At 42.5% G+C, this 14,751-nt stretch overlaps 1 protein-coding gene across 2 annotated transcripts in view; it reads left to right on the top strand.

Annotated features, from left to right (window-relative positions):
• Window positions 1-7,002, top strand: part of CLTC (clathrin heavy chain) — a 53,976-nt gene extending 46,974 nt beyond the window's left edge. The window contains exons 31-33 of one of the 2 annotated variants that reach the window (XM_034752227.1): window positions 104-124; window positions 3,667-3,742; window positions 5,546-7,002. In XM_034752227.1, coding sequence (XP_034608118.1) covers window positions 104-124; window positions 3,667-3,742; window positions 5,546-5,670 — 222 coding nt within the window. In that variant the 3' untranslated portion in view covers window positions 5,671-7,002. The remainder of the gene's footprint in view (window positions 1-103; window positions 125-3,666; window positions 3,743-5,545) is intronic. The other variant, XM_034752228.1, reaches the window with a different exon arrangement.
• Window positions 7,003-14,751: the final 7,749 nt, after the last annotated feature.

Here is a 14,751-nt window from a genome sequence, read left to right on the forward strand (position 1 = left end):
TAACTGTTTTTCCCTGATTTTTATGTTGCTAATTCTACCATTATATGCTACATATGGAATTTGATTTTTTTTTTCTAAGCTGCACTTCTGAATTCCTTTGCAGGTTGATGCAATAAAGGAAAAGGTGAAAGTTGATTCTTTTCCATCTTTAAGTCTGGAGGACTAAGTCTAAAGAAACTGCATGAGTTTTTTTCCTTCCTACCTTTACTACACTGCTGCTACTGCTTTTTTCCCAACAATATCTCACTAAAGCCTCTGCAAATTGTTAAAATTACAGTAGTTAGAACTGTAGGACAAAAGTAGATACACTTGCTACTAATCGGCTAATAGACTCTCTTCAGGAAGGGCAGAAGGCTGATCAGTTGGATCACAGTCCAAGTACTAACTTAAAGATACTAAGGTTGACCAATACTGTGCAGAAGAAATTGACTGTACAAACAGCAGGAATTGACAATGGCCACTTTCTCTACAAAAAGCATAACTAAAGCTATTCCAACTCCAGCCAGAGACTCAAGTTGTGTGTACTTTCTGTAGCAGCACTTTTTGCAAACTTATAAGGACTGTGATCCAATCTGATTTATTGATTCTTACTAATGTGTGTGCTGACAGTAGGCAGACTAGATACTAGCTGCTTCAGAAGAGACTTTTCCTCATGTTTCTTCAGGTTTCCAGTTCTTATGGTGCTAGTCTGTTTCCATGCAGTAACTTAAACCTTAAGCTATTGTATCAAGTCTTGTTTTTTACCCTTCCCCCTCCTAGTGACCTCACTTTTGCTCAGCTACAAGCGAAGACTGCCTTCAGGGCTCTTCAGCTTTTTAAAAAAACCAACCTCCTTGCTACCTTTCTAAAAAAAGCCCTTGTAACAGTGGTAGTGCTAAAACTTGAACTCTTTTGATGCCTCTCTGGCACTTGCCTATTGCTGCTCAATTATGCCCAGCCTGAGGGCAGATTCCAAAGTTTCTGTCCATCTGTTTTCTGTACCCTATATCCACTCCCAATTTTCCATGGAACATGAGCCATGCTGGCATAGTTTTGTGTAAAATTTGTCTGTCAAATGTGGTTGGGCAAAGGGCAAGCAAGCTTATGTAAGTGGCTTGAAGACTAATTCAGTGCAAACTACCTTCTGCTGTGTTTATACATCCATCTTAGTCACCACTGGAACTCAAGGCTAACCTGAGTAAAATGCATCACGTAAGGTCCTTCAGCAGCTAGTAAGTGAGGCAGTAAGAAAGCGTGTGTGTGGAAAAAAGGTAATTGAACTGCAGTGTCTGCATTATTAAACAGAGCATGTACAACAGTCATTGCAATTACATCCCACTATTCCTGGAGCTACAAAGCATTGCTGTGGGCTGCGTGTGGTTTTTTGGGGGGAGCCTGTATGGCAGTCATCTTCAGATCTCACTACTTGCTTCAGTACTCTTGCCTCTTTTTCATGCACACATAACACCAAAATAACATTGAACGCATGTTACTACTTTTCCTCTGCAGCTTATTGCAGTCTTTGTGGAAAAGCCTTTTTAATGCAATTTTATTACTTTACTAAAGCAGTGTAACAGGGCACTGAACCCAGTGATGCTTAATCAAGAGGTGTACAAGGATCACTGTCTTTAGACCTTTAATAAGCTCGTGTTCATTATTAAGTTCCGTGGTGGTAGGTTTTTTTTTAAGGAGGCATCTAAACCAGGTCAGATAAAGGAAAGGCAAACATTAGTGACTTCAAACAGAATATTCTGGGCTAGGGGTTAGCCAAATATATGGAAACCAGAAACTTTCTGCTTAGCTGTTGCTGCTACTCCAATATCCCACTGTCCTATGCAGTGCTTATCTGGATCTATGCTTGAGCATTCCAATACTCCCAGCTATTCTAGTTAATCCCTTTTATTCTTGAAACAGACTTAATGTTGAGTGCAATTTTTAAATAAGATTTTTAATGGCCTTCTTTCTCTTGTGAATCTAACTTGACAAACAGCTTTCTTCATTGAGGCATTTTGCTAACTTCTCAAACAAGATTCTGCTACTCACCCCGATTGATGTTTGAGCAAAAGATGCTACAACTCTCAAATGCCAATACTTGTATTTCTGAAATCTATTTTATGCATGAACTGTGGCCTGGTAACTGGGTCACAAGTGAATATGTGGATTCATAAAACCATTAGACTCCATAATGTAGTTGTTTTTCTCTGGATGAAGGACAGCTTGCTTCAGAATGTTTACAATCGATGCTAGTTCTGTGTGCTTAGTTTGGCAACACTTTTTTTTTTTTTTTTTTTTTAAATGCTCTCATGGACATCTGGCATGGTTCAAACAAAAATGCATCCAAGTTTGGAGTACCAACTAGGGAAGTGACCTCCTCAGAACTCTTTAATATCAAGGACAAAAATGTGTTGTCTTCTAAAGATGTCAGATTTGACATCTGTGGGTTGTTCCTTTGAGTTGTCAATACTTAAGGAGGAAACTACTGGCACTAGGACACCACCTTAGCATAACTCCAAATAGTAACTTTAGAACTTAAGTGTTCTACATCTTAGGATACCGAAGATGAAGTTGAAGTCTGTCCATCTCTGGTAGCTATTATGGCTATATAGCAGCTAGATGACTCCTAATAAAGTGGTGTGGAATAGTTAAATATAAGCTACTTCCCATTACAAAGCTATAGTTTCTATTCAGAGGTGGTGGTGGGGGAAAGGATGAAGGCTAGCCAACTAATAGCAAAAATACACTAAGATCTAATGTGCACCTAACCAGTCTCCAATAGCCCTAACATGATCAGGCTGGAAACACTTGTGGTGGTTTTTTTTTTTTTTTTTTGGTCCCCAAATATTTCTCTGATCCACACATCTGACTTAGTCTAGCCTCATGTGCAGATACAATGGGAGCTGGGCATTTATGCACCTAGGCTCTGATACTCTGCTCTCTGTGCAGCGTGGTTCTGAAGAACTTGCCCCATAGTTTGACTTTGCTTTTTAAGTCTCTATCCATTTCCTATATCTGAAGTTAGAAACTGCATCAGTGAACAGACTGACTTTTCCCTAGGGCTGTTAGTGAAACTAACCTCTTGATGCTCAAGTGAAATGTCAGATGCTGTTGTGGATGGATAGTTTATGAATACCTATCAACTGTATTCTGTGCCCTGGTAAGAATTTTCTCTTAAATAGAAATTCTACACCTGGAGATGTTTGTCTAGTTCAAGGGTTTATTGTGAATGAGAACTGATAATCTTCCAGTTGCTGCACACTCTTGTTGAAGTGTGGTACCAAATGTGTGTGCACCAAGTTGAACAATATTTCTCTCTACAGTCTAAAGCTGCTGGAGCACCAAAATGACTCCAGTGAACTTTCATTACAGTATTTTAAATATGGTCAAGGATTTTAAAAAAAAACCTAATTGGTTTCCCCAGGCTGGGGAAAATTTGCATGCCAAATTTCAGCCTGGTGTGAGCTTTTACAGCTGTCCTGTAAATACTTCAAGGGGGCTTTCTCATGGAAATGCTGAGGACAAACTTGACTGCAGCAGTACCAACATTGCTACTTGAATTTGTAAGCAGTGCTCTTTTCTTGAGGGTGGTTAATGTACGTGAAGGCTTTTCCACGTCTCTGCCAGAAAAATAAATATCACTTCTCTCTAGAGAAAGGTGGTGGTTTAATTTTTGGGCCTTCATATTTCCAGGTGGATAAACTGGATGCCTCAGAGTCGCTGAGAAAGGAAGAGGAGCAAGCTACAGAAACACAACCTATTGTTTATGGTAACCTTTCTTTTGATTCACTTATCACTATTAGTAATCAGTGCATTAATGTCCAGATATACAATTATGCACTAAATATTGGTATTGATATTCCTTCCACTGACAACCCATTTCTCCCTACCCATATCCAAAGAAATAGCCCTGAAACTGGGAAGCTTCTGCTAATTAAGCAGGATGGCGCTGGTTTGAGACTATAGTCCGACCAGCAGTATCTAAATTATACATCAAGTCTGCTTTGAAAGGAATCCAGCAGTTTGTGGTGCTTCACTGCCCTTGTAGGAGGCTGGCTGAAGATTGTATAGCTCTGTCTTAAATCGCACATACCCCAACCAAAGGTAAATATTAATCATACTCCACAGGATTAGAAATCTGGAGAAATACATGCTTATTCAGCTTCATTCCACACCTGTCTTCCCCTTTAGTGCCACCGCGCCCCCCCCCCCACTCTTTCCACGTTTTAGCTAATCCCCTAACTTAAAAAAACCAAAAAACCTAGCAATTGCCACCTTAACATTTTTAACTTGCTATTCTAGCATAGCATCCTCCCACGTGTGTAGGTATTAATTGTAAGCCTTCTGGGCTAAGGGAATATTTGCTCCTCTGTACAGCGCTTTGCACAATGGGGTCCTATTTTTTTGCTTGGTTCTTGAGCACTACCATATGATTAAACTTTGAAGCAAAATAGAATACAAGTATCAAGAGAAATTTTTGTTCTGCTGAGGGAGGGTTGACTATTCAGACTCTGATCTGTGGCAATACCTATAGACAGTCTTGGGTGGACTTCTACATAGACACACACACAATACCTAAACTTGCATTAAAATGCAGAAAGCAATTGAGGTAGGTGAAGGGCTAATGTGCATAATCACTGGTACTGTGCATAAATAAATATGTAAGTCTGTGATGGAAAGTAACTTTCGAGTAAATTTCTCAAATTTTTATGAAAAAGGGATAAACAGTATAGCTTTAATATACTGAGCACCTATGAAAGCCTGTACTTCCCTCTGTTTTAGTAAAAAAATGTGTTGCATAACTACTCTGTCAAGAGAATCTAGGCAGGAACAGTTCTATGACCAGAATACTGAGCTACTATGAGTATCTAGAAGACGCCTCAAAGTCCCCAGAGTATACAGTATTGCCTTCCTTGCTATTTAGTTGGTTTGTCAGTAAAATTGACAAAGTGGGAGTACACAGAAGGTTGTTGCAGCACTTGGGTGTAAATTTTAGGCTGGTGCCTGATTTGTGGTGAGCCACTATATATAAACAGTCCATGACCTAAAGAATGCATAATCAAGACTAATCCAAACTGATCGGGGATTAGAGGGACTGGACTAGGACTTGTGTAGGCTAAGGTGGATAAATAGCTCACTGCATCATAGGAAAGTAAACTTACTTGCCATTCCATCTCCTGCAGTAGATGCTACAAGTAGCTTCTAAAAACTAAAGCAAAGCATCTAAATCCATGTACTTCCTTAAATCGTTAGAGGAAAGAGCCTTTAAACATGGCTGCTTCGAGAAAAGATGCTGATAGCTCCTTTCTATAAGCTAGCAGAACATAAAACTCAAAGGCAATGGAAGGTAGATTACCAGGGACTCTGTAAAATGTTGAGATGGTCACAAATAGCTTGATCTCTATAGGTAATCTCATTCCCTAAATGTATTTTACCAGCATTATTGTAAATAATGAATTATTGTACATCTTTTCTACAGTTCCTGGGAAAGAGTAGAAATGAGGCAAACTTTTTAGTAGCTAGAGCAGACTGAAATAGTTATAAACAATCATTTTGCTCTTCCCATTTTCAGGTCAGCCACAACTAATGTTGACAGCAGGACCCAGTGTTGCAGTTCCCCCACAAGCACCTTTTGGCTATGGCTACACCGCACCTCCATATGGGCAACCTCAGCCTGGTTTCGGGTACACCATGTAAGGTGCAGTGCAAATCAAGCCGGAGCGAGCATATTTTCTTACTGAAATTCCACCGTCCCTCCCAGCTTCAACTCAAACAGGGAAAAGCAAGCATTTTGCCTTGTGTTCTTGTAACCTTTATTTCATGAAGGACTATGGTTTTCTAGCGCAAACTGTTTGGATCACACCTATGTTCAATCTTTTTTTCACATTCCATGTCATTTAGATTTTACTTTGAAAGGGGAATAGCTTAAATGTTTTTGTTCAAGTGGGCTTTCTTTTTTGCAGGACTGCTTCTTAACATTAAAACAGGCTGTTGCGGAGATTCCAATTTGCACTCTGTAGTGTTAAGAAACTCTAATATTGAATCTTGCGTTTAGTGTATGTGAGCAGCTTACAATATGTACTGTCTATCTAAATGCATTTAAGTCTCATTGTATATTCAAAGAAAATGCTAAAGCAGAGATTTGTATTTGAACTTGCAAGACTGCCGATGACAGACAACACTAATCAGCATATCCTACTCTGGATTGCATAGCTCTTAAAATGATTTAAAAATGTGTATGGACAACCTTGCCTGATCTTTAAACATGAGTAAAATTTCCCTTAACCTATGCAGGTTTTCCAGTTTTGCTTATAGAAAAAGCTAGTGTTTTGCTCACTCCATATGTAACAGATGACCTTACGTTTGTGCTGTATCCTGTGCTTTTTTTTTGTGGGATCATTCCATTCGGGAACAGAGCACCATGATTCCAATCTGTGTATTTACTAACCCTGCCCTGAGGTTTGTGTATGTTGGATATTGTGGTGTTTTAGATCACTGTTTTGAGTGTACAGAAGAGAGAATTCAAACAAAATATTGCTGTTCAGTTTTGTCTGTGCAATTTGAAATTACTCAAATTTAAAAATAAATTACTGGACTGTGGACATCCTGTATAGTAGTAGTTTCACTTCTGTATCTTTCTCTTCAAAACTAACTATCTCCGGAATAGTTGGTCTCAATGGTTCACTTGGTGTCAGGGGCCCAAGTTCAGACAGCATTCCAAGGCTAAGGGAGGAGCCATCATCTTAGCAAAACAAATTGTGAGAATGGAGACTATTGGAAAGTGTCTTGCACTGATGGATTATGCAGTAAATATGTATTAATGCTTTTCCTATAGCAAGGACTCTACCAGACAGTTGAAAATAGCACTTTTCAAAAATTGGCTACATGTGGTCAGCTACAGCATCTTGACTGGGAGATACTTTAAGGTTGTAGTCTGTTTCAGTTAAATTGACAAAGATCATGTTTTAGGTATGTTAAGTTGCCTTAATATATTTAGCTTCAAATAAAATTGACTTAAATGTTTGACAATGCTGAATACTGTCATATTTGAGTATGCAATTTAATGCATCTGTTGCTGGAGGCACTGATACCCATACCAAATCAATTCATGAAAACTTAGCATTTCTGTTTCAGCTATAGCACAATCTTAATATCCTAGTTGCTGGTTATGAATTTTGTTAAAACAAACTTCTGCTGAAAGGAACTTTAAATCTAAGTGTGCTCCACTCATCACTTTCATTTTGATGAATCAGGTCTGTCACTTTAAGACTGTTACAATATGCTCTACAGTAGACTCTTGAGTCTATCTGAAAACTTGGGCTGCTGCATTCTGCACCAGTTTATCAGTTAAGGAGTGGTTCAGTGGTGGCACGTCAGCAGTACTCCATAATCTGCATCTACTTCTTTGGTTTCTAAATTGCATTTAAGGTGGCTGTGATGTAGAAGCACCGCATGCATTGTCTTGCTGCTTGAGACAACTTCTTTCCTAATGCCATACCGTCACAGTTCCATCTACTTCTCACAGCTGAGCACCCTCTGTTTGGAGTAGAGGAGCTGGCAGTTCAGCATTCTCTGAAAGGGAGTCTCAGCTCTGGAATTGCCTTTTCTAGTCCAAAATGGCCTAAATCTTGACTTGTGGAATCCTAAGCCATGTTTACATAGGCTGCTGTGGAGGTGGGCCTTTGCCAGAAACGTATGGGTAAGAAGAGTTTGCCTGCAGAGCACCAGTCAAATTTTGTATTTAATTTATGGCAGGGGCACCAAGAGGCTTGGTTGGGTTCCATTCTTACCTAAAATGTACAGATGAGCTAATTTGCCAAAGCTGGAAGCTTGCCCAACTAATATACATCTGTGCTCAAAATAAGTTACTCTGGCTAGATAGCTGTAAATGATCAGATTTGATTAGTGGAGCTGTAAAGCTAGACTGCTTCAAATTGTCATGACAAATCAGACCATGTCCCAAGGGTTTGGGTAGCCTTTCTTAACTTTAGGTGATCATGAAGAGCAGAGCAAGTAATGAAAGAGTAAACTTGTACCCATTTTTGGTGTAGTTAAGGTTCTTAAAACCTAGTGAAGTAAACACATCTGACTGGGAGGGGAACTAACTTTCTCTCTTCCTGTTTGGGCCATGTGGTGAGGGCATGATATTAAAGCTTGGTTCTGCTGCTTTAATATGATTGAAACTCTACCTTACTAAGTAAATCTGAGGCTAGATAAACTTACTCTTGAGCGACCACCAGGGGATACATGAGAAAATTGGTTTTTAAAAAAGGTTTCGGCCTGGGGCGTTTCAGAAAGAGAAAACGACTACCCAGAACACAGCTTATCCATTTAGTTGCACTCTTGAAGTGGAAGGAAAAACTGTTAGAATTAGTTTAAGACGACTATTCCATGTTAAAACTAGCCACTAGTAACTGGGGAACACAGTTATGGTACTTCATAACTATGGCCCACAGTCCAGCAATGGGAACTACAGGCTTTCCCAAAACTGTCCCAGTGTTATACATGTATTTACTGATTCTGCTTTGTTCCATGGGTTTGTACATCTTGTAGCTGCCCTATGGGAGTCTACTCCAAGGTTCCTTATTACTGTTGTGGTAATAGGACCCACTCAGCCAGGTGCTTTGTACATTCTGTTGTGAACAAGGTTACATCTGAACATGGGGACTGCAATAAACTGAGGCTGAACTAACACCTCCCTTCCATTGTGGTCTCTAATGCACTGCTGCAGAACAATACAGTAAATTTATCCCGCTTACCCCTGTTAAATGGACACAGCAACAATGAAAATCATGATTGAATTAGCTGATCCAGTTCCTATTCACTTTCCATAGGTATGTAGACCTTTAGAGGAAAAAGTAACAGCAGTTTAGAAACTGAAGCATCGACTCACTCAAATGTAGCTCAAAACCACCACATCAATATATTGTGCCAAGACTGGTTCAGGGATAAAGCACATGTGCCTATAAAACATGAACTGAATAGAAAATTATGCCATGGGTGAGAGTGGAGAGACCACCTAACACAAATGGATGTGCCTTTACAAGAGAAACTTACCTTAGTACCTTCCATGGAAGGTACTGCTCAATCTTCAACTCCAGTTTTTAAAGCTGTTTAACTTATTGCTAAGCAAATTCAAACCTTCACATCACAAAATTAACTTACTTGCAGTTTTCATGCTATTATGGTTTCTGGCCTCTGGTAACAATTAAATCTCTGTACTTAAATTAGACAATTTGGAAGAATTCAGGTTGTCTCATAGCTCTCTTGTGAGAGAAGCTGTGCAAGTTCTTTACCAGCTGTAGGGTCAGTTACACTTGAGGGGATGGGTGTCTTTCTAGTTTGATGTCTGAAATAAGCATTTATTGGCTTTAAAGTACTGTTAATCAAAGATAATTTAACCATTCCTGCCTCTGGCATAGGCACACCTACATAGCTTTACCTGTGTCACCTCTCAACCAGACTTGAGCTTTACCTGAACAAGGCTGTCTGAGTGTCTTTTTAGACTTTGTATCCACACCAGATGCTCTTCAGCCATAACTTACTTGCAGAGTTAGAGCTGAATCCACCACAGATGAGAAGAGCTGCTCTATAGTCAAAATATACACACACTCAACAAGGAGTATCTTCCACCAGCTTGTATTCTGGGGGCTTCTTTAAGTGGCCCCTTTCTACATTTTAGTGAGGACAATGGTCCTAAAACTAACAATCATAACAGCAGCCTAGACAGACTTATATTAGATAAGGGGATCAAGGCCCAGTTTAGAGCTGAAATTTAGTCACAAGCTGACTCACAGGTCTTCGGGTATTTTTTTTTCCTCTCTCTACCCATGAAGACTGAATGCTGCTTCAACCAAATTAACATCAGGTAAGGGAATGCTGCAACTTCTTGGCTCCTACAATGCTATAATCTTAACCCATTAGCTCTATGAACTACTAGGCAACTCTCATTAGGTGTGAAAGAGCACCTGCAAAGTTATGTTCTGTCCTTTGGGTTCAACATGAAGGGAAGTTCCAGCAAATTATCCCTAATCTAAAGTAGGGAAGGCTTTTGTGACCACATCAGGGAGTTTCCCTGTGCACAAAGCAGTGACTGCCAAGTTGTTATAGCACTTTTTAGTGGTAGATCTCAGAGCACTTTCCCCAAGTCAGTATTGCTTTCCCCATTTTACAAATAGGAACCTGAAGCTCAGAGGAAGTGACTTGCCCAAGCTTATTTACCTGAGCTGGGACTAGAGGCCAAGTCTCCTGAGGTTCAGTAGTCTATTCAGTATGCCACACAGCTCTGATTGGTTAACTCCTCCCAGTTATTCTAGCTACGTATATGGACCTTGTTGTAAGAGTTGAGCATCTCAAACAATCATCACCACCCCTATAAGTTAGGAAATAACTCTGAGGCTTAGATCAATGCTTTAAGCACAAATTTATCATCTACCTTTGCAATATAGCCTTGTGTTCAATGCCTCCTTAAGTTCTGTGCTTGCAGAATAGTCAGTTTCTGAATATCAGGACCTTAAAGTCCACCTGCAAGTCACATAGTGTTTTCCTTAAACCCACACCAATTACCATTTGGGTTTGGCTAGGTTGAATTGAAGCCATGCATTTCCCCATCCAGAGCAACCTCCTAAGAGCCCCTTTGTGACATGCTGCAGGGGATATGGCACAGTGATGGGGACTCAGGAGACAGCTCCTATTCTCACCTCTGCCACTAATTTAGAAAGAAAGTGATTGGCCTAAACTCACCCAGTCTCATTTTCCCCCTGCCACCCTTCTTTAGATTACTTTTAGAAAGCACTGCTGTGCTTTCCCCCCCCCTTTAAACAATGAGCAATTACCTTAACTCTCCCCTAAGACCTCACATTCAAGAATTAATTTAACCACTAAAGGGCAGTTTTCCCAGTGACCACAGCTTTGTCATGAAAACTATGATCAATTACAACACAGGTTGCTGCTCTAGCACTAGCCCCATGGATAACTCGCCCAAAATTCAACCTTTTTTTTTTTTTTTTTTAGTGTAGATTTAGCAGAATGCCTTTTGCTCCATTTTATGGGGCTGTGTTCTACCCTATGCTACACCCTGACCAGCTAAAGGTGTTACCCTTAACCTACACCAGGAAAAGTCAAACATTGGTTTTAGTTAGCTAAATCCAGCCTACACAACCACTTTTCCTAGTGAAAAAACAAACCCAAAGGAATGAAACCTGTCAAAAAATAATCCTCAACAAAGGGGGAAATGGGGTGCAAGGTACATCAACCCCCCAATTATTTTCATGTTAATTACAGGTTAGCACTGATGCAAGGAAAAGTGGAGAGAGGCTTATCCTAGTTGGCATTGTTCCAATTTCCTTTCAGAGTACTATTGCACAAACCAACCAGCAGAGGGTAGTGCAATAACACAGCTTGCACCCTACATCAAGGGCCACCTGTTGCTTTTCACTATTGTTTCTTAAAGGCAAGGCTAGAACGCTGCAATTGGAGTTGAGCTTCAATTACACGATGTTGCATCAGTTGATTTATTGCATAAATGTTTCATGTAGAGACAGTTGCTAATGTGGTAAGTTATGGTTTCAGAGCTCTGCTGTTATTTCATCTATTAAGGGAGCGATTTTCCAGATATTCTTCTAAAACATTTAATTTGCAGTTAGCCCTGGTGGCACAGGCCAAGCTAAAACACAACACCCAGATATTGGAGGGAGGGGAGAGAGGAATCAGTGACATCATACCTATTCCAACATGCTAGTCTACAAGGAAATTAGAACCTATCCTTTTTTCAGCTGCCTTGTATGTGGAACTGGGAAGAGAACCTGACTGTTTAAGTACCTGAGGCCTGGTCTACACTACGGGTTTAGGTCGGCTTTAGCAGCGTTAAACCAAATTAAGCCTGGACACGTCCACACAACGAGGTCCTTTCTTTCGACTTAAAGGGCCCTTTAAACCGGTTTCTTTACACCACCTCCGACGAGGGGATTAGCGATAAAACCGGCCTTTGCGGGTCGGAATTGGGGTAGTGTGGACGGAATTCGATGTTATTGGCCTCCGGGAGCTATCCCACAGTGCTTCATTGTGACCGCTCTGGACAGCGCTCTCAACTCAGATGCACTGACCAGGTAGACAGGAAAAGACCCGCGAAGGTTTGAATTTCATTTCCTGTTTGCCCAGCGTGGAGAGCACAGGTGACCACGCAGAGCTCATCAGCACAGGTAACCGTGATGGAGTCCTCCCAGGATCGCAAAAGAGCTCCAGCATGGACCGAACGGGAGGTACGAGATCTGCTCGCCATATGGGGAGATGAAGCAGTGATAGCTGAACTCCGTAGCAGTAAAAGAAATGGAAAAGTATTAGAAAAGATCTCCAAGGCCATGAAGGACCGAGGCCATAACAGGGACACACAGCAGTGCCGCGTGAAAATTAAGGAGCTACGGCAAGCCTACCACAAAGCCAGAGAAGCAAACGGAAGGTCCGGGGCAGAGCCGCAAACTTGCCGCTACTACGCGGAGCTGCATGCGATCCTAGGGGGTGCAGCCACCACTACCCCAACCGTGTGCTATGACTCTCTCACTGGAGAAACACACAGGGAAGACGGTTCGGGGAACGAGGAAGATGACGATGGAGGTACTGTAGGTAGCTCACAGCAGCAAGGAAGCGGAGAAACCGGTTTCCCCAACAGCCAGGATATGTTTGTGACCCTGGACCTGGAACCAGTAACCCCCGAACTCACCCAAGACCCTCAGGGCACACAGGAGACCTCTGGTGAGTGTAACTTTGTAAATATTTGTAAACATTACAAAAAAAAAGCAAGCAAGTCTGTTAACGTGTATGGGGATGGAGCGGAAATCCTCCAGGGACATCTCCAGAAAGCTCTCCTGGTTGAAATGGGGTGATTTTATTAAGGGGGACATTCAGAGGCGCCCGTTCCTGCTATTCTGACCAGAAATGTTCCCCGCTGTTAACCACGCGGTGGGGGGGAGGGGTGAAGTGATCATCCCAGAGAATCGTGTGTGTGTGTGGGGGGTGGTTTACTTGTGTTTGTGCCGCATGTTAACCGGGAAACCGCAGCCCCCTCCTTTCACATTGAAACCCCATTTTAAATGGACAACCCAATTCATCCTTGATATGGGAAATGCGCTGCTGTTTGCAACCTTTCCCACATGTTAAGAAGGTTAAAAAAGCCAAAACACTGTGGCCTACGATGGCTGCCTGCAAGCCGAAATATGCGACCTTGTAATGAAAGAGTGTACCCATTGTTCCCTAAAATGTGTCTTTTTTAACCACCTCTCCCTTCTCCTCCACCAGCTGCAAATGTTTCTCCTTCGCAGAGGCTCGTGAACATTAGAAAGAGAAAACGTAAGACGAGGGACGAGATGTTCACGGAGCTGCAGATGTCCGCCCAGGCTGATAGAGCACAGCAGAATGTGTGGAGGCAGTCAATGTCGGAGATGAGAAAAGCCCAACATGAACGAGAGGAGAGGTGGCGGGCTGAAGACGATAGGTGGCGTCAGCTTGCAGACAGACGGCAAGAGGCAATGCTCCGTCTGCTGGAGCATCAAAGTGATATGCTCGAGCGTATGGTTGAGCTGCAGGAAAGGCAGCAGGAGCAGAGACCGCCGCTACAGCCCCTGTGTAACCAACAGCCCTCCTCCCCAAGTTCCATAGCTTCCTCACCCAGACGCCCAAGAACACGGTGGGGGGGCCTCCGGCCACCCAGTCACTCCACCCCAGATGATCGCCCAAGCATCAGAAGGCTGGGCTTCAATAAGAGTTAAAGTTTTAAAATGCAGTGTGTCCTTTTCCATCCCTCCTCCCCCACCCATCCCAGCTACCTTGGCAATTATCCCCCTACCTCTGTAAGGAACTAATAAAGAATGCATGAATGTGAAAAAACAATGACTTTATTGCCTCTGCAAGCGGGAGGGGAGGGGAGGGTGGGGTGGGGTGGTTGGTTTACAGGGAAGTAGAGTGAACCGGGTCGGGGGGGGGGGTTGGAGGGTTCATCAAGGAGAAACAAACAGAAGTTTCACACAGTAGCCTGGCCAGTCACAAAACTCGTTTTCAAAGCTTCTCTGATGCGCACTGCGCCCTGCTGTGCTCCTCTAACCGCCCTGGTGTCTGGCTGCGCGTAATCAGCGGCCAGGCGAGTTGCCTCAACCTCCCACCCCGCCATAAAGGTCTCCCCCTTACTCTCACAGATATTGTGGAGCGCACAGCAAGCAGCAATAACAATGGGGATATTCTTTTCGCTGAGGTCTGAGCGAGTCAGTAAGCTGCGCCAGCGCGCTTTTAAACGTCCAAATGCACATTCCACCACCATTCGGCACTTGCTCAGCCTGTAGTTGAACAGGTCCTGACTCCTGTCCAGGCTGCCTGTGTACGGCTTCATGAGCCATGGCATTAAGGGGTAGGCTGGGTCCCCAAGGATCACGATAGGCATTTCAACATCCCCAATGGTCACTTTCTGGTCCGGGAAGAAAGTCCCTTCCTCCAGCTTTCGAAACAGAGCAGAGTTCCTGAAGACGCGAGCATCATGTACCTTTCCCGGCCATCCCACGTTGATGTTGGTGAAACGTCCCTTGTGATCCACCAGGGCTTGCAGCACCATTGAAAAGTACCCCTTGCGGTTTACGTAGTCGGTGGCTTGGTGCTCCGGTGACAAGATAGGGATATGGGTTCCGTCTATGGCCCCGCCACAGTTTGGGAATCCCATTTCAGCAAAACCATCCACTATTGACTGCACGTTGCCCAGAGTCACTACCCTTGCTATCACCAGGTCTTTCATTGCCC

The sequence above is a fragment of the Trachemys scripta genome, chromosome 18 (assembly GCF_013100865.1).
Source record: "Trachemys scripta elegans isolate TJP31775 chromosome 18, CAS_Tse_1.0, whole genome shotgun sequence".
In the NCBI taxonomy this organism is placed as follows: Eukaryota; Metazoa; Chordata; order Testudines; family Emydidae; genus Trachemys; species Trachemys scripta.